Raw genomic sequence first — 26,725 nt, forward strand, 5'->3', positions numbered from 1 at the left:
GGACCTCATGATGAGCCGACATTGACCTCACAGCACTGCCTCAGAGCAAACTAGTCATAGGAAGGATCAGATTTATCATTCCTTGTCTGCAGATCTAATACTCATCAAAACCAGTTCAGAGACCAAACAAACCCAACAGAGAAAAGGGGATTTCTGTTCCACCAGGTCAAGAGGGTTTTCGGTTCACAAAAATGTATAATACACTAAACAGTCCAGACTGAATGTCTTCCCATGGGGGGAGTAGTTCTTCAATGTCCAGCAACCCTCCTATTCCCCCCTCACATCCACATCCTATTATTGTGTGACCAATACCATCCAAATCATTCTTACTTTCATTTCCCAAAGTTATCCGTCTACAAGGAGACCTGTATAGATCACATGATGGCACCAATGAGGATGGAGAAGGACCGGAGTCACATGACTGAGAAGATACTAAACCTCACCCTGGAGATCATCTACCTGCTGACCGGAGAGGTGAGGAGGATTCTGGGAGGTCACATGACATCACTCTTATCTCTATTAATAAAACATAGACCTGACCGGAGAGGTGAGGAGGATTCTGGGAGGTCACATGACATCACTCATCTCTATTAATAAAACACAGACCTGACTGGAGAGGTGAGGAGGATTCTGGGAGGTCACATGACATCACTTTTATCTCTATTAATAAAACATAGACCTGACCGGAGAGGTGAGGAGGATTCTGGGAGGTCACATGACATCATTCTTATCTCTATTAATAAAACAGACCTGACTGGAGAGGTGAGGAGGATTCTGGGAGGTCACATGACATCACTCTCATCTCTAATAATAAAACACAGACCTGACCGGAGAGGTGAGGAGGATTCTGGGAGGTCACATGACATCACTCATCTCTAATAATAAAACACAGACCTGACCGGAGAGGTGAGGAGGATTCTGGGAGTCTAACATGATATTCCTATTGGTTCCTCAATACAGAGATTTCCTCTTCTGAAGTCAGGTGATCATATGACCATCACAGTGCCTCCATGTGACTCCCTAAACCCTGAGAGACACAACATGCAGAAGATTCTAGAAGTCACCAAGAAGATGATGGAGCTGCTGACAGGAGAGGTGAGCGGTGCCGGGAATTCTGGGACATTCTCCAGTAACAGACAAGGGATGTGTCTGGATGGTGACTGTATCATTGTGTGTGTCAGGTTCCTATAAGGTGTCAGGGTGTCACTGTCTATTTCTCCATGGAGGAGTGGGAGTATTTAGAAGGACACAAGGATCTCTACAAGGACGTCATGATGGACAATCAGCCGCCCCTCACATCACCGGGTAAGAGGAGACTTTATTGTAAAGGAGAGAGCAGTACGGAGGATCCACCTAGATCCCCCATCATCTGATAAACACATAGAAACAATGGATTCAGTCAGTGTGTGTGTTTCCTACAGATGGATCCAGTCATGGGAACCCACCAGAGAGATGTCCCCGTCCTCTGTATTCCCGGGATTCCACACAGGAAGGTCACACCATCCCTCACCATCATCAGGTAGATGATGACAATTATTGGTAGTTGTGATTTATACACAGCATGTTTGTTACAATGAATGTTTTATTATATCTTTCAGAGTGGAATCCTCGGGGATGATAATATTGATGGTAAAGAAGAGTATAAAGAGGAGGATGAGGAGTATGGAGTGATGGAGGAGTTTTCAGAAGGACACAAGGATATGATGGAGCCACCTAATACCAGGAACCCAGCAGAGAGATGTCCCCGTCCTCTGTATTCCCGGGATTCCACACAGGAAGGTCACACCATCCCTCACCATTACAAGGTTGGTGGGATGAAGCATCTAGAACATGGACTTGTGGAGGCAATATATGGATTTTTTTTATTTAAGCTTATAATATACAGATGATATTTTCTCTCATTCTCTTGGTTTAGGGTGAAGATCTGATAGATATAAAAGTTAAGGTTAAAGAAGAGGCGTATGTGAGGGATGATCAGCAGTCTATGGAGGAGGATGGAATAACGGGGACATTTATAGAGGAGGACACTCCTACAGAGATCAGCACAGGTGGGTCATGAACACTAAATCCATTCCTCCACCCATACTGCTCACTGATTGGTCCAGAGTAGGGCGGGGACTGGGTGATATCAGCCTGTAATCCCCTGGTCACTTTCCTGAGCTGTGTTCCCCGTCCTGTTTTCCTGGATTTCTGATACAGGAATATTAATATTATGAGTCCTAACCCTGCGCTATATACTTTATGTTGTACAATACATCAATTTGGTACTATACAGTATATTCCTAAGATTTGTATCCTATAATAAGTTGTACATTACATAGGCTTTTTACACCTATTTCCTCCCAGCTGGACATTTTATATCGGATGATGTGATTGGAGCACAGACTTTTACATGGTGATAATAATGTGATAACATCCTCCAACTTTGGACCCTTAAACAGAAAGTGATAATGAGGGAGGAGTCAATACCCCAATGATGGTGGTCTTCAGGATCAGTCCAGTCTTCATCTTGGTTGTTCTCCCCCCATCCTCACTCTCTGACCTCTGGTGGGGCTCAGCCCCGCTGTTCTTCATGACTAAATCATGGAGTAAATAAGGAAGTGCAGTACTTCTTGTGTTGGGAAGATGGCGATGAGTGATAGAGGGGGTGGGGACCCTCGTCCTATAATCCCCTCATCACTGTCCCTCCTATAAAAGACAGTTCTGGTTGTTTCCTCACTCTCTGACTAAGGTCCATGAATAAAGAAATGACCTGGTAGGAGATCAGAGGAGCCATTTCCTAGTTCCCTTGAGGGTGGAATTGTAAGCTCCTCAGAGACCAAGCTGCCTGATGTGGGCGGAGTCCTGGTTTGGGGGAACCAATCAGCTCCTGTCTAGTAATCCTCTTTGTCTTTGTATTTTAGTCCATGGCCGGGAGATGAGGAAAACCTCCGAGGATTGTCTCACTTTGTCTCCAGACTGGAAAGTAGAAGATGAGGACATCACACAGTATAGTCCAGGAGAAAACCCGGCTCCCTCCAATGTCCATCCGGCACCACCCAGTGTAGATGGACCATCGGATTCCTCGTATCCTGAGGAACCTCAGACTGTGCGGGACCGGGCCAGCCTTCCAACAGAGAAGAGCTTCTCCTGTACTGAGTGTGGGAAGGGTTTCCATTCTAAATTCCTTGTTAATAGGCATAAAAGGTCTCACACGGGGGAAAAACCATATTCCTGTCCTGAGTGCGGGAAAAGTTTTTCACAAAAGTCGAATCTTGTCAGACATCAGAGATCTCACATGGGGGAGAAGCCACTTTCCTGTTCTGAGTGCGGGAAATGTTTTTCACAGAAGTCCTATCTTTACACACATCAGATATCTCATACGAGGGAGAAGCTGTATTGCTGTCCTGAGTGTGGGAAATGTTTTTCACATATTTCCTACCTTTACAGACATCAGAGATCTCACACGGGGGAGAAGCCATATTCTTGCCTTGAATGTGGGAAATGTTTTGTAGAAAAATCAAAACTTGTAACACATCAGAGATCTCACACAGGGGAGAAGCCGTATTCCTGTCCTGAGTGCGGGAAATGTTTTTCACAGAAGTCCTGTCTTTCCATACATCAAAGATCTCACACAGCAGAGAAGCCACTTTGCTGTTCTGAGTGCGGGAAATGTTTTTCAGATAAATACAATCTTTACACACATCAGAGATCTCACACGGGTGAAAAGCCATATTCCTGTCCTGTGTGCGGGAAATGTTTTTCACAGAAGTCCAATCTTTACACACATCAGAGATCTCACACGGGGGAGAAGCCGTATTCCTGTCCTGAGTGTGGGAAATGTTTTTCAGATAAATCCAATCTTAACACACATCAGAGAACCCACACAGGAGTGAAGCCGTATTCCTGTCCTGAGTGTGGGAAATGTTTTTCAGACAAGTCCCATCTTTACACACATCAGAGATCTCACACGGGGAAAAGCCACTTTCCTGTTGTGAGTGAGGTAATTGTTCCTCAGTTAAGTCCTGTCTTTCTGTTCTGTACATCAGGGGTCCCATACAACCCTGGTGGTATATTAGTTCCTTAAGTGTGGGAAATGTCTTCTAGATGAATGTTGCTGGACATCCCAGCTCTCATGTGGGGAAGAAGCACACCCTGATATACACCTCAGATATACTCCATGGCTGATCTTCATCATGGAAGAAACAGTCCATAAGGAGGTCAGAGGTCCCCAAAGACATGGATGAAGTGTGGGACCGGGTCGGCCATTGATAGCAGGAGAAGAAGAAAAATGGAGTCCTGCCCTGTCATTGGCTGAGTACATTTTGTGGTGGGAGATTTCACAAACACTTAGAGGTCTATTTTTTCTTCTGATTGTTGAATGAAGGTGATTGGCATTCGCTCAGCTGTAACGAGTGGTGGTCTTATTTTATTTCATCACATCGATGGCTCCATCTAGTGACCATAATATCATAGTGTGCTATATTTACTGATGGAGGTATTTCAGGAAAAGTACTTCATTATGGCCACTAGGTGGCGCTGCTTATCATAGGAAATCACTGTTATAGGAATACAATGGCCAGAATTTGTAATGTCTGAATAAGTGATTGTCACATTCATCCTATGAATTATAATTACACCCCTTTGTTTCCTGTCAGGCCGGGTTTCATACAGATTCATGAGTTCTTACTCCTGTACTTGTAGCGCCCTCTAATGTGCTACTAGAATAGTGTAGTGTATCATAGGTAAAATCATTGTGTAGGACTCATGGTAGTTGTTTGAGTCTGTGATTGAGGTCGGGTTATTGCAGGTCAGCTGGATTACTCGACAGGTTGTGGCTCTATCACCTCCTCCTGACCCTGGAGGATCACAGAACCTTCCAGAAGTCAGTAAACCGGAAGGGGTGGAGGCCTAATCTGCATATTCATGGGGGGTCTGGCCATTTTCAGATTTGGTGGACTGGCCTATAAATATGGAAGAGTCAGGCTGACAGAGGGGTTGGGAGTGCTGAGGAGCCTGTTGGTGCCTGGGTAGGGTCCCCTAGGTCTGAGGGGGGCTGGGCTGGCTCAGAAGGTTACATTCAACAGTAAGGAGTGAATGGGATTGAGACCTGATCTGCAGGGACTGATGGCTTTCAGGAAAAGAAAAGTCCAGGATCTGCTTTGTACATAGGAGGGTAGTGTCCCCCTTCCATTGATTCAAGCCAATTGGGCATCCCATAATCCCTATTTCTCTACCCAAGTTGAATTCCCCTCATAAAATAACAAAGCTAAGCCCATGGACTGGTCACTGTCTTTGGATGCAAGTCTGTGTGAAAGAAATACCTGAGCTGATGAGACGGGTACTCATCGACCTGCCACTAGTCATCTACACAGTGGATCTGAGCTCAGGACTATGGTAGTGGTGGTGGACATTGTGACTGATGTTAGATCTACTTCGGGGGATGGGTTTTTTTGGTGTTTCAATAAAGGACTTGTCAAAGAATGTCTCCAGACTCATAGTAGTTGTCGGGTTATTGCAGGTCAGCTGGATGACTCCACAGGTTGTGGCTTTATCACCTCCTCCTGACCCTGGAGGACCATAGACCCTTCCAGAAATCAGTGGGCAGGATGGGGTAGAGGCCTAACCTACATATTCATGGAGAGTACGGCCAATCACAGCTTTGGAGGCCCTGGTAGAGTGGTGGACTGGCCTATCAATATGGGAGAGTCAGGCTGACAGAGGGGTCGGGTGGAAGATGGAGTTCTGAGGAGACTGTCACCACCTGGGAGGAGACCCCTAGGTCTGGCGGCGGCAGCCTCCAGGCCGGGCTCAGGCTGGCTCAGGAGGACACATCCAACAGTAAGGAGTAAATGGGATTGAGACCTGAAGCAGCAGAGAGCAAAGAGGACAGTGTGAGTACAGCAGCATTCTGTGGGATCTACAAGGGGAAAGACTGCCACACGTAGCAAGCTTCCTGATTACAGCGCTGGGCTCAATCCTTTATCCTTGTCCCGGGAGATCTTCCAAGAAGCCAGGAGCTGGTAGTACTTGTACGCTGTGGAACTGGATTAAAGGGGATTAACCCAACAATATTAAACCAAACCATCAGGGAGGGCGTGCCTGTAGATGAGCTGGTTCCTCTGGATGAACGTCTGTGCACAGGCAGTGCCCAGAATGTGCAGAAATTGGGCACCCGCTAATACTAATGTGCATGCTCATTCTGGTGCGCATTCCTGTGTATGAAATTGTGCAATCACTCATTCTGGTGCACGCTGGTAGTTATGGGTCGGTACGATTCACAGTAAAACATTCCAACAGACCAAGTTTGTGAACATCGAACCTACTTTAAGTCTATGGGACTCGAACATGCAAATTAAAAAGTGCCCAATTTGAAGGTTTATATGTACGGTATTGCCCATAAAAGTGGTATGGGGACTCAGGGACTGCCCTGAGGGACATGAATCAGGGAAAAACATTTTTTTCAAAGAGTACCATTTAAAGGGGCAGTCATTTCTCATTGCTTAATGTAAGAAAAAAAAAAATTTCCTTTCAATATCATGCCTGGGGGATCCCCTTAAACTACCTGCAAAAGTTGCAGATCTGTACATTGTATAGAACCTGCTGCAGCAGGACTCACACCGTAACCCTTCAGTTATTCTTGATGAGTGCAGGATTGGACCCGGCTCTATAAATTCTAATTATATGCACCTGTCATACAAGTGCAGAAAGATTGGGCCTTTGGTGCTGGTGGTGCCTGAACACTGTAACCCCCCACAGTTACTATTGCTGGGCACAGGAATGGGCCCAGCAGTTAAAAATTGTTACCAATTAAAGAAAAATGGTGAAAAATGTAACCTTTACCCACATGGCCTATGGCCAGATGGCGGCTGGCAAAATTGTTCAACGTTCCGGGTGGACGCCATATGGCATCCTCCTGGGCATGCGCAGTTTGCGCGCCTGCAGAGCCGTGCAGCGGCGCAATCTGTCATCGGCCGTGTACCTCGGACACGGCCGATGACAGATCTGAGTACCGGCTCCATTGCCGGTACCATGTGACCTGCTGTGACCAATCACTGCAGATCACATGACAGTTGTATACAATGGATGGCTTCATTTGTGCCATCCATTGTATACTAGTGTGCCCAGCTGTGAATGGTCACAGCGATCACATGCACAAGCTGGGCATATCACAGCCCAGCTGTGTCATGTGATTAGCCGTGGCCAATTCGCAGCTAAGCACAAAAAAAAAAAAAAAAAGCCCTGAATGAATCGATGTCATTCAGGTAAATGCTTGCTTATAGCACAGATTTGAAGTGGAGAAAGAAGATACACACAATTTTTACATTTATTATATTTATTTATTTCACAAGAGAGTGTTAGCATGCATTTTGCACTTTATTATATAGCATGTTTATAATGATTGATTTTTACACTTGTACTTTTATGTAGTGATTGTTCACTGTGAGCACATTTTTATTTAAGTTGTACTTTATATATATATATGATTTGTGAGCACTGATCACTTTATACACACTGAGTGTGTGCACTATTCTGTACCTATTCTAGCCTCTTGGTGGCAGATGGGTTGTTTGTTTCTGTTTGATTACACATTTATATTTAATTGATGCAATAGTCACTTTATTTTATTTGTATATTCTGTCATTATGTTTTTCTATTAGGTTCATTTATTTAGTACCCTCAAGGCTGAGCGCTTCATCCATTTTTGTTTCTGTGTCTTTGTGGATTCTAAGGTATAGGATTTAGATGATAGCAGCTTGCTCTGTTTAGAGTAACTCTGTGGAGCGCAGGAGGATATTTATATAGTCTTCTAGGGATCCCAGATCCGTAACAAATGTTATCCGTTACATCATCATCAGGGGCAAGATAGTTGCTGTTGATCCAGGACTGATTCCTTTTGATAAATGTCAGTTGGCTAGCGGAGTCTGTGGACAGACGCACTCTTTTATCCATCACAAAACCTCCAGCAGCACTGAATGTCCGTTCAGAAAGCACGCTGGATGCAGGACAGGCCAGTACCTTGATGGCATATTGAGCAAGTTCTGGCCAGTGATCCATCCTCAAGACCCAGTAACCCAGTGGATGATCAGTTGGAAAGGTCTCCAAGTCTGTTCTTGCCCCTAGATAATCCTGCACCATACAGTCAGGTCCATAAATATTGGGACATCAACACAATTCTAACATTTTTGGCTCTATACACCACCACAATGGATTTGAAAGGAAATGAAGATGTGCTTTAACTGCAGACTGTCATCTTTAATTTGAGGGTATTTACATCCAAATCAGGTGAACGGTGTAGGAATTACAACAGTTTGCATATGTGCCTCCCACTTGTTAAGGGACCAAAAGTAATGGGACAATTGGCTTCTCAGCTGTTCCATGGCCAGGTGTGTGTTATTCCCTCATTATCCCAATTACAATGAGCAGATAAAAGGTCCAGAGTTCATTTCAAGTGTGCTATTTGCTTTTGGAATCTGTTGCTGTCAACTCTCAAAATGAGATCCAAAGAGCTGTCACTATCAGTGAAGCCATCATTAGGCTGAAAAAAACAAAACAAACCCATCAGAGAGATAGCAAAAACATTAGGTGTGGCCAAAACAAGTGTTTGGAACATTCTTAAAAAGAAGGAACGCACCGGTGAGCTCAGCAACACCAAAAGACCCGGAAGACCACGGAAAACAACTGTGGTGGATGAGCGAAGAATTCTTTCCCTGGTGAAGAAAACACCCTTCACAACAGTTGGCCAGATCAAGAACACTCTCCAGGAGGTAGGTGTATGTGTGTCAAAGTCACCAATCAAGAGAAGACTTCACCAGAGTGAATACAGAGGGTTCACCACAAGATGGAAACTATTGGTGAGCCTCAAAAACAGGAAGGCCAGATTAGAGTTTGTCAAATTACATGTAAAAAAGCCTTCACAGTTCTGGAACAACATCCTATGGACAGATGAGACCGAGATCAACTTGTACCAGAGTGATGGGAAGAGAAGAGTATGGAGAAGGAACTGCTCATGATCCTAAGCATACCACCTCATCAGTGAAGCATGGTGGTGGTAGGGTCATGGCGTGGGCATGTATGGCTGCCAATGGAACTGCTTCTCTTGTATTTATTGATGATGTGACTGCTGACAGAAGCAGCCGGATGAATTCTGAAGTGTTTCGGGAATATTATCTGCTCATATTCAGCCAAATGCTTCACAACTCATTGGACGCTTCACAGTGCAGATGGACAATGACCCAAAGCAGACTGCAAAAGCAACCAAAGAAGTGGAATGTTCTGCAATGGCCAAGTCCATCACCTGACCTGAATCCGATTGAGCATTTCACTTGCTGAAGACAAAACTGAAGGGAAAATGCCCCAAGAACAAGCAGGAACTGAAGACAGTTGCAGTAGAGGCCTGGCAGAGCATCACCAGGGATGAAACCCAGCGTCTGGTGATGTCTATGCATTCCACACTTCAGGCTGTAATTGACTGCAAAGGATTTGTAACCAAGTATTAAAAAGTGAAAGTTTGATTTATGATTATTATTCTGTCCCATTACTTTTGGTCCCTTAACAAGTGGGAGGCACATATGCAAACTGTTGTAACTCCTACACCGTTCACCTGATTTGGATGTAAATACCCTCAAATTAAAGCTGACAGTCTGCAGTTAAAGCACATCTTGTTCGTTTCATTTCAAATCCATTGTGGTGGTGTATAGAGCCAAAAATGTTAGAATTGTGTCCATGTCCCAATATTTATGGACCTGACTGTATGATGCAGACGCTGCCGCTGGGTGCTTAAACCTAACAGCCCTGGGCGATGAGGACTAAAGAACTGTTTAATTGGTCAGCTGGCTGACGTCTCCACTGCTCTTCATTTGACAGGGCGAAACATCAGAAACATTGTCCAGGAAATGGTGACCTCCCAGTGTCTGGAAAGGTGCTGCACAATTTCAAGGCATCCTCAAGATGTTTCATCCTCTGCTCCCTCTGGGAAGACTGGATGAGCTCTGCACCTTTACCCTTGTAACGTGGATCAGGAAGGGTTGCCAACCAGTATTGATCCCTCTTCTTGATAACACATCCTCAGGTTCTTACACAGGCTTTGTAGAATCAGGGAGCCCATGTAGCTTTCGTTTGAGGAGGCAGGAGATTCTGAGTCCTCTGGGTGACTTAGGATGACATTGTCAGGAACTACCTCCTCCCAGCCATGTACTACTCCTGGCTGGGATTCTGGGGACTGAAAGCTGCCCCTTGAAGACTGCTCTATGTGATCCACTACTTCCATGCTGCTGCAATTGTCCTCCTCCTCCACTTCCTCCTCCTCCTGTGTGTTCTGCAGCCCCAGAGGAATGGTTTCTGCATAAAGAGGGCCTTGAGAGAACAAAAAATCCTCCTTCTCCTCCTGCCGTTCTGCCTGCAGTGCGCTGTCCATGATTCCATGCAGTTTGTGCTCCAGCAGGAAGACTACAGGGATAGTGTCACTGATGCATGCAGTGTCACAGCTCACCATCCTTGTGGCCTCCTCAGATGGTGACAGGACAGCGCATGCATCCATTATCAGCAGCCACTGGTATGGTGGAAAGAAGCCAAGCTCCCCTGAGCCTGTCCTTGTGCCATTCTCACACAGGTACTCATTGATGACCCTCTGCTATGTGTGCAGCCACTACAGCATTGCCAAAGTGGAGTTCCACCGAGTGGACATGTCACAAATGAGTTGGTTGGTGGGCAGGTTGAATTACCATTGAATTTCTGCCAGCCGAACACTGTCTGTGTATGACCGCCAGAAATGGCCACAGACTTTTCTGGCCTGCCTAAGAAGATCTTGAAAGCCTGGGTACCTGTTCAAGAATTGCTACACCACCAAATTCAGGATGTTTGACACATGGAACATGTGTCAAGTGTCCCTGTCAGAGGGCCGAGAGAAGGTTGGTGCCATTGTCACATACCATTCCTGGCTCAAGCTGCTGAGCATGCCCCTGCAGAGGTGACATCATTTCTGGCCCAGTGTAGCTCCTGTCCCTTAGACAGACCAGCTGAAGCACCCCATGGCATCTTTTAGTCTGACTGCTTGCGTAGCCCCTTGAATGCTTATGGAGCACTGCTGGTTCAGAGGACAATTCAGCAGAAGAGGCCATAGAGTCCCTTTAATTTTTTTTATCACTTTTATTGTTATCACAGGGAATGTAAATATCCCGCCCTAGCAATAAGCAGTGACAGATTCTCTTTACTGGGAAATATGTCGTCCTGCTGCTTGCAAAAACTATCCAGTGGCTAATTAGTTGCTATGATTGCTTGATTGCTTTTATGAGAAAGCCTACCTCCAGCTTAAAAAAACAATAGCGGGATGATGCCTGCAGCTGCAGGCATTATCCCAGCGATTAGGTCGCACGGTGCCACATGAGCTAATTCCAAGATTGAATAAGTGTCTAAAAAGTGTCACGCTTGTATAGAAGTTGTCCACGTACAAGTGGTACCCCTTGTGGAACAAAGTGTACACCAAGTCCCATACTATCTTGCCACTGCTTCTTATGTAGCCTGGGCAGTAAGGGGGGCTCTACTTCCCTCAAACACTAAAATAACATGTATACCCTGTGGCCCTATCACAAAGCTTATACGTTTTGACCCCATATCTGGCCACGCTGGGGAGATACTGTTTGATTGCAAGAAGGCCAGTAGAATGTATGAGGGACTCATGTATGCAGATGTTTTGTTGGGGCGTATGCATTTCTGCAAATTTCTAGGACAGAAGATTTACAAGGGGCAGAATTTTGTAGAGTCGATCATGTTCAGGGTCACCTCGAGGATGACAGCGTGTGTTATCACTAAAATGCATAAAATGCATTACTGTCTCATATCTAAGCCTGGCCATGGCAGCAGAGAACACGGGTTCTGTTGAATTGATGAATGATGAATTGGGTCTGTGGACCAATATGATTGCAGTTCATGCTTTCTTTGTAATGCCCATGTTAAGGGTTAGGCCCAAGAAGATTTACATTTGTAACCCATGATAGGTTTCTATGCAAATATTCTGACAAGGTTTGAATTTGAGTTGGTGGCCATGTACTGGTCAGCATATAAATTGCTTGGACCCACAATCAAATTATACAGATCTTCTGTGAGAGACAGTTTAACAAAATCAAGGGGAGTAGTTACATTTGCTGTTTCCACCTACATTTCTGGCTGGGCAGTGAATGGGGGAAGTACGGGTGCTGCAGAATTTGTGGGCTGCCAATTAGGATTTGTAAGCACATCCAGAAGGACACTATGGGCTCTACGTTCCTGTGTGTGAATTCTTGGTGGCTACTAGTTCTAGCCACCTCACCAGCTTGGACTGCACTTATGGGACTCGCCACCTCACCAGCTTGGACTGCACTTATGGGACTCGCCACCTCACCAGCTTGGACTGCACTTATGGGACTCGCCACCTCACCAGCTTGGACTGCACTTATGGGACTCGCCACCTCACCAGCTTGGACTGCACTTATGGGACTCACCAGCTTGGACTGCACTTATGGGACTCACCAGCTTGGACTGCACTTATGGGACTCACCAGCTTGGACTGCACTTATGGGACTCACCAGCTTGGACTGCACTTATGGGACTCGCCACCTCACCAGCTTGGATTGCTGGAGTGTAAAATGCCAGGATGTACTAAGCTGCAGGTGACTGCCAGTTCACCAAAAGGTAGTCATGCATTCCTAGCACTTCAGCTACCTGGGGTCTGATCCTAACAGGGACCTCTTCTCCATTGTCAGAGCTTTCTGGGAGCGACACAACTCTCTACAGGTTCATATTATGAGGCAGAATCTGTCAGAGAGGCTTCCCCTTCACTCTCATCTGACAAGCTCAGTCCTGTAGGCCTCTTCACTAGAGTACTTTTGTTGGAACATTTTAGGCATTAAATTTATAGGTACCTAGTGCGATCCATGGGAAGAAGAGATCTGAAAAAGAGCTCCTGGCTGTCAGGGACTGCTTGAACCACTACTAAAAAAATCACGTGCTTGTGCTAGCAGAGATCAAGCCTGATCTTTCTAACACTGCTGTTTTGTGTACAATGTATCACAGATAACAATGATGTACTGACACTGCACTTGTTGTGGGGGCAGAGGGGCTAAATGCAGGTGGTGGGAGTGAACGGGCTGATCCTGATAACACATTGTTTTTGGGGACACTATGCTAAGGGGGACTAATATAGTTCTGTTTGTGATCAATAGATTGATCTGTACAAACACTCTCCTAGTAATGGCGGTGATCAGCGACCTGTAACGTGGGTGCGATAGTTGACCCTGATGCTATCCGCAGTGGCGGTAATACGGTGATCAGCGACCTATAACGTGGGTGCGATAGTTGACCCTGATGCTATCCTCAGTGGCAGTAATACGGTGATCAGCGACCTATAACGTGGGTGCGATAGTTGACCCTGATGCTATCCACAGTGGCAGTAATACGGTGATCAGCGACCTATAACGTGGGTGCGATAGTTGACCGTGATGCTATCCGCAGTGGCAGTAATACGGTGATCAGCGACCTATAACGTGGGTGCGATAGTTGATCCTGATGCTATCCGCAGTGGCGGTAATACGGTGATCAGCGACCTATAACGTGGGTGCGATAGTTGACCCTGATGCTATCCGCAGTGGCAGTAATACGGTGATCAGCGACCTATAACGTGGGTGCGATAGTTGACCCTGATGTTATCCGCAGTGGCGGTAATACGGTGATCAGCGACCTATAACGTGGGTGCGATAGTTGATCCTGATGCTATCCGCAGTGGCGGTAATACGGTGATCAGCGACCTATAACGTGGGTGCGATAGTTGACCCTGATGCTATCCGCAGTGGCAGTAATACGGTGATCAGCGACCTATAACGTGGGTGCGATAGTTGACCCTGATGCTATCCGCAGTGGCAGTAATACGGTGATCAGCGACCTATAACGTGGGTGCGATAGTTGATCCTGATGCTATCCGCAGTGGCAGTAATACGGTGATCAGCGACCTATAATGTGGGTGCGATAGTTGACCCTGATGCTATCCGCAGTGGCAGTAATACGGTGATCAGCGACCTATAATGTGGGTGCGATAGTTGACCCTGATGCTATCCGCAGTGGCAGTAATACGGTGATCAGCGACCTATAATGTGGGTGCGATAGTTGACCCTGATGCTATCCGCAGTGGCGGTAATACTGTGATCGGCGACCTATAACGTGGGTGCGATAGTTGACCCTGATGCTATCCGCAGTGGCAGTAATACTGTGATCGGCGACCTATAACGTGGGTGCGATAGTTGATCCTGATGCTATCCGCAGTGGCAGTAATACGGTGATCAGCGACCTATAACGTGGGTGCGATAGTTGATCCTGATGCTATCCGCAGTGGCAGTAATACGGTGATCAGCGACCTATAATGTGGGTGTGATAGTTGACCCTGATGCTATCCGCAGTGGCAGTAAGACGGTGATCAGCGACCTATAATGTGGGTGCGATAGTTGACCCTGATGCTATCCGCAGTGGCAGTAATACGGTGATCAGCGACCTATAATGTGGGTGCGATAGTTGACCCTGATGCTATCCGCAGTGGCGGTAATACTGTGATCGGCGACCTATAACGTGGGTGCGATAGTTGACCCTGATGCTATCCGCAGTGGCAGTAATACTGTGATCGGCGACCTATAACGTGGGTGCGATAGTTGATCCTGATGCTATCCGCAGTGGCAGTAATACGGTGATCAGCGACCTATAACGTGGGTGCGATAGTTGATCCTGATGCTATCCGCAGTGGCAGTAATGTGATGGATTTGGTAAAATGCCTATTCTGTTTTCTGTTTAAAATATACATTTTATACATATTTACTTTTATACTTTTTTATATTTCTAAATATATGTGTTGTATATATATATATATATATTTTGTCTGCTGGGCTTTGCAGTCCTCCTTAACTTGTTTTGCTCAGAGTGATGTTCTCAACCCCTCCCTTCGCAGAGGATTTCACTTAGACTTTGGGAATGTGAGGAGTGAAAAGATAACGGGATGAGAAGCAAGCATCAAGTTTCTACATTTCTCCTATATTTCAGCCAAGCAAAATGTGCCTTTTAGAATGTGACTGTATATACGTAATAGTGACGTATACTCTATTGTTCTCTATGTATAAATATCCATATCTCAAAATTAGGAACAGCAGCAGAAATCCTACCCTGAGCCCGATTGTGGCTCTCCCAACCTTTTTAGCTGGCGCCCACGCGGGGCCCCAGGTTTTGACCGATGGAAGTCCGCGCGTGAGACTGAGCGGCTGGCCAGGACAGACCAAAAGGGATTTGCGCACCCCTGAGAGTACGGTAGGTACTTTTTATACTTACCACTGTACGATTTTTTTCTGTCCAGCCTTGGCGCCAGTTTTGTCGGCTTCCAGAGGTCATCGAGAGCGGCAGGTAATTTTTATTTCTCGCCTGGGGCTGTTTAACGAACCTGCCATTGGATCTCTGCTGACTGTGTATTTGTTCAGTGCCTGTCGTCCTGTGCGACTGTGATAACTCAGTAGACTGAAAGATAAGTTGCAATGAGTGTCCTGACCAGGTGAGCTGTGGGCCCCTGGAAGACGGAACCTTGCAATATGTTGCAATGAGTGTCCTGACCAGGTGAGCTGTGGGCCCCTGGAAGACGGAACCTTGCAATATGTTGCAATGAGTGTCCTGACCAGGTGAGCTGTGGGCCCCTGGAAGACAGAACCTTGCAACAAGCGTCTACGGATGGTGACTCGGGGTTGACGGTGTGAGACCCCTGAGGGTTTAGTTCAGCTGCTGAGGCTTCACGGAGCGAGGGGCGGCAGGTGTAATGTCCTGTTCTGAGTGTATTTGTGGATCACTGTTTGTCCTGAGATAAGACAGAAAGCAGCGGAATAGGGATATTAATCTAATAGTTGCCCGCGCTGCTTCTGAAACCGTTAGCGGAGACTACGGTGAAAGAACAGAACAGAGTGAGAAGTTGGGTGACCCAGAGAGAGGGGGAAGATGGGTTAGAAGACAGTCAAGCCACAGAAAGGATTAGTATGTGATATTGTGAAGAGGTGTGAAGGAAGTGAAGCAGTTAAAAAGTTATCTAAAGTAGTGAAAGTTTGTAAGCTGAAGGTCAGGACTGGCATAAATCATTGTAGGAACAGAGAGGAATGTTATGTGATGAAGGTTTGCTGAACCTGACAGAAGTTTGGAACAGAACTGGAAAAGTGTTGCATAAAGAAAGATGGTTGGAAGAAATTCAAGAAAATGGCAATTGTATAATGTATGTGTATCACAAAATTGTAAATGGAAGTGTGCTAAAACCACTGCCCTATGTTGGAATGTGGGGTAGAGGAGGGGAGGGACAGCCCTGCCCTTCATCTAACGCCCATTTTATGCCCACCACCCCAGCCCTGCCCAGTACACTTCCTGCTAGCAGCCATCTTGCTACACCTGTGTTGTCACTTCCTGCCCAGTACACTTCCTGCTAGCAGCCATCTTGCTACACCTGTGTTGTCACTTCCTGCCCTGCCCAGTACACTTCCTGCTAGCAGCCATCTTGCTACACCTGTGTTGTCACTTCCTGTCCTGCCCAGTAGACTTCCTGCTAGCAGGAGAAGTATTATGCCAGACTCATACAGGTCTTTGATGATCTGGGCTTCTCTCAATATGAAAAGGCACACACACACATGCTCTCAACTGCTTTTGTTTCAGGGCTCACAGAGGATATTAGGAAAGGTCTGATGGTGGCTGAAGGGAAATGTATGTCTTTTAGGTCTGTCATTTTGTTTTTCCCTACTCCATTTTATATTCCATGTTGATTAATTGTTTTGTATTATAACCAGAATGAGTTAATGAAAATATGCTATGTCAGTTATGTATTACAGAACTATACTCACAAAATTCTTCTATCTTTTATCTTAGCTTAGCCTTGGTAGAGACGGTGAAAGTATCCAACTATTTCTTTGTATTAACAAGCACCTGTTTCTGTTATGATACAATTAAATGTCAAATATTTCTGTCCCATGAGAAAATAATTGTTTGTTACTTATAACTAATTACAATGCCTGAGAAAGATCATGTTCACAACCTTGAAAAGTATCTAGCCAGATTCTATTGTATGTAGCAGATAAGTTTTTATGTAATATTATAGACATTCCTTATTCCTGGGAAAGTTAAATTTTGCTTCTCATCATTATTCAGGATTGACGTAAATGCTTGTATTTGTATTCAGCCAATCAATTACTGAGAATTAAGTTTTTCCCAGATACTCTGTGCCCCCACCTTTCTTTTTTGTTATATTAATCCTCTTCCCACTAATAAAAAATGTAGATTAATTTCACCTACACTGTGTGCACTTGTCTATTACTTAGGTGAAGTTAGTCTTCTGAACGTCCATACCTTCAAACAGACTGATCAAGACAGATAGCCAGGGGCTAGCGACAACCTTTCAGTGGCCCACCCTGAATACCGCTCTATGAAGATGTCTGACTTACTGTTGGTGGCCAGAGGCATAGAAAACCAAAAAGGGAAAGAAAAAAAAAAAAAAACAGCGCCCCTTATGGTGGTCAATGACGAAGATCCCACCTACACTCGTCCACCACCTTTGCCAAATATCAGGGAAAGGACCATCTGTTATAACTGTGAAAAATGGGAACATTTTAGAAGAGAATGCAGAGCCCCAAGATATCCCAGACAAGACAGGGACCCCCGGGAAGAGCAGTGTGAATATCAACCACCACGCCCCAACTCTCGTTAGGAAATGGGCAAACCCGTGTCACCCCTTATGGCAGTATCCTCAAACAAGACTGGGGGACCATGTAGCTGTAATCCAGGATATTCCCCAACCTAAAGCAGCTAAACAACTGCATGCCTTTCTTGGACTTATATCCTACTGCAGGACATGGATCCCTGATGCATCAGTCCATATGCAACCACTTTACGATGCTCTCAAGTCTGTGCCATTTACCTTGTCAAGTGAGCCCCTGGACAATTTTATTCTGCTGAAGCAAGCAATATCCACCGCTCCTGCCTTGGGACTTCCAGATTATGAGAAACCTTTCAAACTGTGTCAGAAAAGCAAGGTCGAGCCATGGGGGTCCTAGCTCAAGAACATGGAGGGCAAACCAGACCCATTGGGTACTATTCTTGTCATTTGGATCCCGTAGCTAGGGGTGGTCCTTTATCTCTAAGAGCTGTCTTCGCTGCTCAAGCACTATTGGACAGAACTTCAGACCTCGTTTTACCACACCCCGTTTCTTCTGGCACCGCATGACATTGCTGCCATCCTGAATCAAGTACAACCCCGACACCTGTCCACGGCCAGACATCTACGGTTGCAAATCTCCCTCCTCATTCCTGACAATGTGACCCTCCAAAGGTGTCTCGCCCTCAACCCAGCCACCCTTCTGCCATTTTTCGAGGGGGGTGAAGGTGAAGAAGGAGACCCCTGCACTACTCCACATGACTGCCTTGAAATGAAAACCACACATCTCCCTACAGTGAGTGAAATTCCTCTGGAAAACCCTGATTACACACTTTTTGTGGATGTCTCCAGATAGGCAGATGAAGGAGGCAAGTACCACACAGGTTATGCTGTGACCTCGGAATTTGAAATTCTACAAGCAGGAGCATTATCACCAACTTTCTCTGCCCAGGAAGCAGAGCTTCAAGCCCTCACTACAGCGTGTAAGATGGCAGAAGGTAAAAGAGCCAATATTTACACAGACTCAAGGTACGCCTTTGGAGTAGCTCATGACTTTGGTATCATCTGGAAAGCCAGAGGTTTTCTGACAGTGGCTGGAACACCGGTAAAACACGGCCCAGCCATCAAGGATTTAATGGAAGCACTGCTCCTGCCTGACCAAGTGGCTGTCTTGAAGGTTAAAGCACATGGTAAACTGAATTCTCAAGAGGCCAGAGAGAACCACTTGGCGGATATAGCTGCCAAAGAAGCAGCGAAAAACCAAGATAAAATGTCCGAGGTGGCTGAAGAGGAGAGAGTGAGACCTCAGTACAGATACTTTTGGCGGTGCATGTGCCATCTGACAAGCAATACCTGATTTCTATGCAAATGGCCGCTTATACAGAAGAAAGGCTGGAATGGATTGATAAAGGAGCAGACTACGATGGAGAATTGTATTCGATGAAAGGAAAAACTTGTTTACCAAAACATATGTATCCAGCAGTTGTCCAATGGGCACATGGACATGCACATCTCTCTAAGAACTTAATGAACTCACTGATCAGCAAGTATTACTGGGCTCCAGGGATAACCACCTTAACCAGAAATTACTGCGCCTCGTGTGTAGTATGTGCAAAATGTAATCCGGGGAGGACGGAAAAGACACCGCAGAAACATCTGGCAAAACCCCTCTATCCATTCCAGAGGATACAGATTGATCATATACAAATGCCAAAAAGTGGACGATATGAATATGCCCTAGTGGTGGGGAACATGTTCTCTGGTTGGCCAGAAGCCTATGCTGTTACAAACATGACAGCCAAGACCACGGCTAAGAAATTACTGAGTAAGGTAGTCTGTAGATTTGGGGTCCCAGAGGTGATAGAGAGTGATCAGGGTCCAGCCTTCACAGCAACCCTTACAAAAGAGATTTGGACAGCACTGGGGGTCGAGTTGGCCCTACACACCCCCTATCACCCTCAAAGCAGTGGGAAGGTAGAAAGGATGAATGGGACTCTAAAAAACAGGATGCTAAAGATGGCCCAAGAGACTAACATGAGTTGGCCAGACAGTTTGCCTATTGCTCTGTTTAGTGTCAGACACACCCCCCGGGGGAAACATGCTCTGTCCCCTTATGAAATTTTGTTTGGTTCAGCCCCCAGACTTGGCTGTTATTTTCCACAACAGTTGCAGTTACAATCTGATGTGTTAACTAGCTATGTCACACGTCTGTCTAGAGAATTAACCAATATCTATTCTCGAGTGTTTTCCTCCATTCCAGATCCAGAGGCAGACTCGGGAACTCATAGTCTTCAGCCAGGAGACTGGGTGTTGGTGAAGAAATTTACAAGGAAAAATTCACTTGATCCCCGATTTGAAGGACCATTCCAAGTTCTGCTGACCACAGCTACATCAGTCAAGCTAGAAGGGAAAAACACCTGGATACACGCCTCCCATTGCAAAAAAGTCCCAACCCCTGAGGAAAAGGCGTCATCTACACCATGATGATTGTGTTGTATATCCTTTTTTTAATAAGTTTGATAAAAGCCCAGCAGGTGGTTATCACCAAAACAGGTGCTCAACATGTAGCCATCACTAAGGTAAATGGCACCACCACATTTTGGTACAACTCATCCAACACTCATGTAGCCACCTTTACCTTTGATTTTTGTAGTGTACTTCCTGCTTGGTGCCAAGGCATTCCAGATCCTAACTGGGCACAGCGGGTATGTGAAAAAGGTGGTGACCAAATATATATATGTGTCACGGATGATTATTGGGGACAGAATTGTGATTATTGGGGATCGGTAGGATGGAATACGGGAACAGCCTGGGGATATAGACCACAGAGTGCTCTAAACAAGAAAGATGGAAAGGGGAGGTCCCTTATTGACCGTATGAAGTTTCTGAGGTCGGGGTGTAATACCAAGGGGGAAAGGCTCACCATAAATATAGAGAACCCTGGCCCTGGTGATGCAGGTATTTATTGGTTAGGAAGGACCAGCTTTTCTGGAACTGGTTCTCTGGAAAGGCTTCAACTAAAAGACATGTATCGCTCATCAGAACCAGTGGTGAATCCCCTTAGACCCACCATTCGTACCATAGGTGACATGGTGGCAATAGCAAATCCCACCTTTGAGGACACTATGGCTGCAGAAACTGGTTTTTCTGATACCAACTTGTGGCTTGAGTGGATGAGGTTCAGTGCCAGCCAGCATAACAAAAGTAATTGTTATGTCTGTGGTAGTGCCAGGCCACATTTAGGGACAGTTCCTCTCCAGATCCCGCAAGACAGTGAGGAATGTTTCCTCAGCCTGTTCACCAACACATCCACTAACCATTCCACATGTGAGAAATGGAAGAAGGAATATCCGATGGTTACTAAAAGCTCAAAACCTGGAGAGGGTATTACTATATATCCAGGGAATTACACCTGTTACTCTAATTACAAAGGCAAAAGGAGGTTTCTGGGTAATTTTACAGAAAGTTATTGTTCCACCTACAGCAACATTCCAGGGGTTAAGGTGCAGAATCAGACTCAATCTCTCGGTGACATATACTGGATTTGTGGGGACCAAAAGATTAGAACCAGATTGGAAGGGAGTTGGACTGGTGAGTGTACCCTTGCAAAGGTCATTATGCCTCTCCATATCCTAACAGAAGATACCCCTGACACATACACTGACTCAGCATCTAGGCACAGGAGGAAGCGGACAGCTCTCTCCGGAAGTTTTGACCCACATGTGTACAGTTGCAAGAAAAAGTATGTGAACCCCTTGGGATTACGTGGAGTTTTGCATGAATTGGGCATAAAATGTGCTCTGAACGTCATCTAAGTCACAACAATAGAAGAACACAGTCTGCTGAACATAATACTACACAAACATTAGAAGTTGCCATGGTTTAATTGCACATAACATGTAAACATTCACAGTGCAGGGAGGAAAAAGTATGTGAACCTTTGGACTTAATAACTGGTTGACCCTTCTTTGGCAGCAATAACCTCAACCAAACGTTTCCTGTAGTTGCAGATCAGACCTGCACAATGATCTGGAGTAATTTTGGACCACTCCTCTTCACAAAACTGTTTCAGTGTAGCAATATTCTTGGGATGTCTGGTGTGAATCGCTCTCTCAAGGTCATGCCACAGCATTTCAATCGGGTTGAGGTCAGGACTCTGACTGGGCCACTCCAGAAGGCGTATTCTGTGCTGTTGCAGCCATTGTTTTGTTGAATTACTTGTATGCTTTGGGTCATTGTCCTGTTCCATCACCCATCCTCTGCGGAGCTTCAGTTGGCGGACAGATGGTCGTACGTTTTCCTGTAAAATGTATTGATAAACTCTGGAATTCATTTTCCCATCAATGACAACAATCCGTCCAGGCCCTGAGGCAGCAAAGCAGCCCCAAACCATGATGCTCCCTCCACCATGTTTTAAAGTGGGGATGAGGTTTTGATGTTGGTGTGCTGTGCCTTTTTTTCTCCACACATAGTGTTGTGTGTTCTTCCCAAACAACTCAATCTTGGTTTCATCTGTCCACAGTATATTTTGCCAGTAGTGCTGTGGAACATCCAGGTGCTCTTTTGCAAACTTCAAACGTGCTGCAATATTCTTTTTGGACAGCAATGGCTTCCTCCGTGGTGTCCTCCCATGTACTCCATTCTTGTTTAATGTTTTCCTTATTGTAGATGTGTCAACAAAAATGTTAGCATGTGCCAGAGATTTCTGTAGGTCTTTAGCTGACACTCTGGGATTCTTCTTTACCTCATGCAGCATTCTGCGCTGTGCTCTTGCAGTCATTTTTACAGGACAACCACGCCTAGGGAGAGTAGTAACAGTGCTAAACTTTCTCCATTTGTAGATAGTCTGTCTTACCGTGGACACATGAACATCAAGGCTTTTGGAGATACTTATGTAACCCTTTCCAGCTTCATGCAAGTCAACAATTCTTGATCGTAGGTCTCCTAAGAGCTCTTTTCTGCGAGGCATGGTTCACATCAGACAGTGCTTCTTGAAACCAGTAAACCCAAAACAGGTGTGTGTTTTTTAAGGGCAGGACAGCTGTCAGCAACACATCCAATATCATCACACTGATTGGAGTCAAGGTTGGCTCACTCCTGGCTCCAATTAGCTCTGGGAGAAGTCATTAAGCTAGGGTCTCACATACTTTTTCCTCCCTGCACTGTGAATGTTTACATGTTATGTGCAATTAAACCATGGCAACATCTAATGTTTGTGTAGTATTATGTTCAGCAGACTGTGTTCTTCTATTGTTGTGACTTAGATGACGTTCAGAGCACATTTTATGCCCAATTCATGCAAAACTCCACGTAATCCCAAGGGGTTCACATACTTTTTCTTGCAACTGTATATAGATGCCATTGGAGTCCCAAGGGGGTGCCTAATGAATTCAAAGCCAGAGACCAGGTAAAAGCAGGCTTCGAATCCCTGATTCCCATGATAACTGTTAATAAAAATGTAGATTAGATAAATTACATATACTACAACCAACAGAGGTTTGTGAATTACACCAGGGATGCCCTCCAAGGAATCATTGACCAGCTAGCCCCTACATCCTACATGACATTCCAGAATAGGATGGCTCTGGACATGATTTTAGCAGAAAAAGGAGGTGTCTGTAAAATGATAGAAGGAACCGGAACATGTTGTACATATATTCCTGACAATACTGGCCTGAATGGTAAGGTTACTCTAGCTATAAAGAAATTGGAAGATCTGTCAGTGGAGCTGAAGAAGAACTCAGGGATCACAGACTTGTGGGATCAATATTTTAGCTGGATGAGTGGGTGGCAAAAAGTGCTCGCCCAAATAGGTGTAACGGTACTAATAATTCTAGTTCTTTTAGCTCTGATTGTATGTTGTATTCTATCATTTGTAAAGAAGTTAATAAGCAAGGTTGTAGACAACAGCACACCTATATTTCTCCATCAAAAAGAGGAGGACCCCTTTGTGATGGAAGAGGATAAACTTTTCACTCCTCTACGGTCCCTCCCTGTCAATAGCAATTTCACAATTTTGTAGGGATAGCATCTGACTTCCTTATGTACAAAGTCTGTGGCAAGGGGGGTGATGAAATAGTCATCACCTGTCTAACGTACAGCATAAAAGAATTCCAAGGTACATAAGGACAGATGAGCGAGGTCTTATAGGGACAGATGAGCGAGGTCTTATAGGGACAGAGGAAAATAGTCATTTTAAGGGGGGACTGTGATGGATTTGGTAAAATGCCTATTCTGTTTCCTGTTTAAAATATACATTTTATACATATTTTACTTTTATACTTTTTTATATTTCTAAATATATGTGTTGTGAGTATATATATATATATATTTTGTCTGCTGGGCTTTGCAGTCCTCCTTAACTTGTTTTGTTCAGAGCGATGCTCTCAACCCCTCCCTTTGCACTGAGAGGACCTTTTACTTAGACTTTGGGAATGTGAGGGGGGGGGGGTGAAGAGATAACAGGATGAGAAGGAAGCATCAAGTTTCTACATTTCTCCTATATTTCAACCAAGCAAAATGTGCCTTTTAGAATGTGACTGTATATACGTAATAGTGACGTATACTCTATTGTTTTCTATGTATAAAAGGTTAAGCACCGCCCTGCAATAAACAGAGATGAGATGATGTGAAGGTGGTTGTACTGGACAGTTGTCCGTGTAATTATTTTCCGGCGTGCACGCAATCCATATCTCAAAATTAGGAGCAGCAGCAGAAATCCTACCCTGAGCCCGATTGTGGTTCTCCCAACCTTTTTAATACGTTCACTCTTTAAATACTGTAAAGGCTGGTGTGCCATTTCAACAATGATTCTCTCTCCTTGAATGTAACTGCGGAAATTCTGTAATGCCCACACGGTGGACAATAGAGCTTTTTCACAGTCACTGAATTTTACCTCTACCGGGGACAAAGTTTTACTGGCATAGGCAATCACCTTACTGACATCATCACGTTTCTGGTAAAGAACGGAACTCATACTTACCTGCGTAAACCCTGTCTCTAGATAGAAATTTTTACCCCCTTCAGGATACCCGAGACACGGGGCTTGTGTGAGACGTTCCTTTAACTCCTTCATGGCGTCTTCCTGCTTCTTACCCCACGACCATTCGACATCTTTCTTCAGTAGGTGAAGCAACGGCTTGCTTATCTCGGCGTAATTATCAATAAACTTACGCGAGTAGTTTACCATACCTAGGAATGATCTCAATTCTTTAAGGTTAGTAGGGACTTTACAGTTTAGAACCGCCTCTACCTTCTTCTTTTGTGGGTTCAAACCTTCCGCAGTAACTTCATGGCCTAGGAAGTTTACCTTCGTGCGACACCATTGGGCTTTTTGTAAGGACAGTTTAACTCCTGCTGCTTTTAATTGGCCCAAAACATGCCGAAGTTCTGTAATATGCTTGGCCATATCAGTACTTTTGATAAGGATATCGTCCACATATGCCAACGTCCCCCTTTCGAAGGCGTCTGGCATGGCCTTGTGCATGAACACAGCAAATTCATGTCCGGAATTTATGAATCCGAAAGGCATTCGTACCCAACAATACTGTCGATTTCCAAAACTGAAGGCCAGTTTGTATTGGTCTTCCTCACTCACCTTAATGGTCCAATACCCTTGTGCACAATCCAAGGCTGTGAAAACTTGGGATCCTTGGAGTTGGGCGAGACATTGGTCTATGTATGGGACAGGCCATCCTGACATGTACACACGTTTGTTCAGCTGACGGAGGTCAGCGCACAACCGCCATTGTCCATTGGGTTTTAAAATACCCAGGATCGGGTGGTTATAGGAGCTGTGGATGGGCCTAATTATTCCCCTTTCATGTAACTTCTTGATAATCCCAGCTAGAGATTCATAGGAAGCTAATGGCAACCTATACTGTCTTACGAATACTGGTGGGGCATCTGGATCTGTTTGGATCCTAGCGATGTGTAGGTCAGTAGTCCCACAATCGTAAGAATCCTTGGCAAAGATCTCTTGGAATTCAAGGAGAAGCTCTCGGAGCAATTGTCGGTCGAGATCACTGGAACACGCATCAGCGAGGATTATCATCTCTTCAACTAACTCCTTGAATCCAGGAAAGCTTTCCGGCTGACCTATCTCATATGCCTCCTCAAGTTTTGTGGTGAGGTCATTGGGTATGTGATGTGTGTGTGTGTTCTCCTGCCATCCAGGTTCTTTGGGGTACTCTTGTTCTTTGATTGGGTGATCAAAGACAATTGATGTCTCTTCGATTCGACAGGTACCATCTTTAGAATCGAATGGATAAATGGACTCTATGGTGAAAATACCCTCTGGTAATGAATGGAATGTTTGTTCAATTAATTGTTCCTCCGACAAATATTCATCGGGGATGAGTCCAATCACCTGGTTAGTGACCCCAAAGGTGTAATATTCAGTCTCTACCGCTAGACCAATAAGGGTCTCTTTGGGTAAGACGATGTCCTGATTGGACAGATTATGTACGTAAATGTACATCGGGGATTGATGTGTGTTGACTAGGGGCGTGTGTGTAATGTTCAGTCCCTCCCCCTGCATTTTATGGGAGAGGCATACTAATGCATCTGACCCCTTCAGTCTATGTCCCTTTTTAACTTGGATGGGGAGTATGAAATTATTTATGCCCTTAGGAATGGTAATCCTCTGGGCTACCTGGACTTCAACAGCATAAGGCATCTGTTGCTGGGATTTTAGAGCTAAGTCCAGATTTTGGTATTTCTCGGGGTCCCCCTTTAGTCGACTCCATAAACAGTCATTAATTAGGTCGACTTGCATTGCAAAGCGATGTAATAAATCGTTGGCAAAATAAATTTTAGTTTGGGGATTATCCAAGACTAGGAACACATGGGTGGCTGTTTTGTTTCCTACAGTGACGTTTAAGAGACACCTAGCTATTGAATTGTAATCATCAGAGTCATCAATGGAGTCTGAAATCCAATGACGCTGAGGTGTGGAGAAACGGATCATTTCCATTTCGGTCAGGTGTTTTATCAGCCCATGGCTTACAAAGCTGTGTTCCTGTCTCAAATCTAGTTTGGCATATTTTGACCTATTAAGACCATTTA

General features: G+C 45.1%; 3 protein-coding genes across 3 annotated transcripts in view; 2 read left to right on the forward strand and 1 right to left on the reverse strand.

Annotated features, from left to right (window-relative positions):
- LOC149441855 (uncharacterized) overlaps positions 1–6,939 on the forward strand; it is a 269,391-nt gene extending 262,452 nt beyond the window's left edge. The window contains exon 19 of the mRNA XM_089656824.1: positions 2,924–6,939. Coding sequence (XP_089512950.1) covers positions 2,924–4,066 — 1,143 coding nt within the window. The 3' untranslated portion in view covers positions 4,067–6,939. The remainder of the gene's footprint in view (positions 1–2,923) is intronic.
- LOC149441851 (uncharacterized) overlaps positions 1–26,725 on the reverse strand; it is a 409,050-nt gene that overhangs the window by 344,151 nt on the left and 38,174 nt on the right. The gene's annotated exons all lie outside the window — the stretch shown is intronic.
- LOC149441862 (uncharacterized) lies at positions 20,392–25,518 on the forward strand. Its single transcript, XM_089656826.1, has 2 exons — positions 20,392–21,250; positions 25,505–25,518. Exons 1-2 carry the CDS (start codon positions 20,536–20,538, stop codon positions 25,516–25,518), a joined length of 729 nt encoding a protein of 242 aa, XP_089512952.1. The 5' UTR covers positions 20,392–20,535.

Source organism: Staurois parvus, unplaced genomic scaffold (genome assembly GCF_062004578.1).
Source record: "Staurois parvus isolate SC_StPar_1 unplaced genomic scaffold, SC_StPar_1.0 ptg000941l, whole genome shotgun sequence".
Taxonomy (NCBI): Eukaryota; Metazoa; Chordata; class Amphibia; order Anura; family Ranidae; genus Staurois; species Staurois parvus.

Excerpts from the sequence above, each read along its gene's own strand:
- LOC149441862 (XM_089656826.1), top strand. The coding sequence starts at position 20,536 with ATGAAGTTTCTGAGGTCGGGGTGTAATACCAAGGGGGAAAGGCTCACC.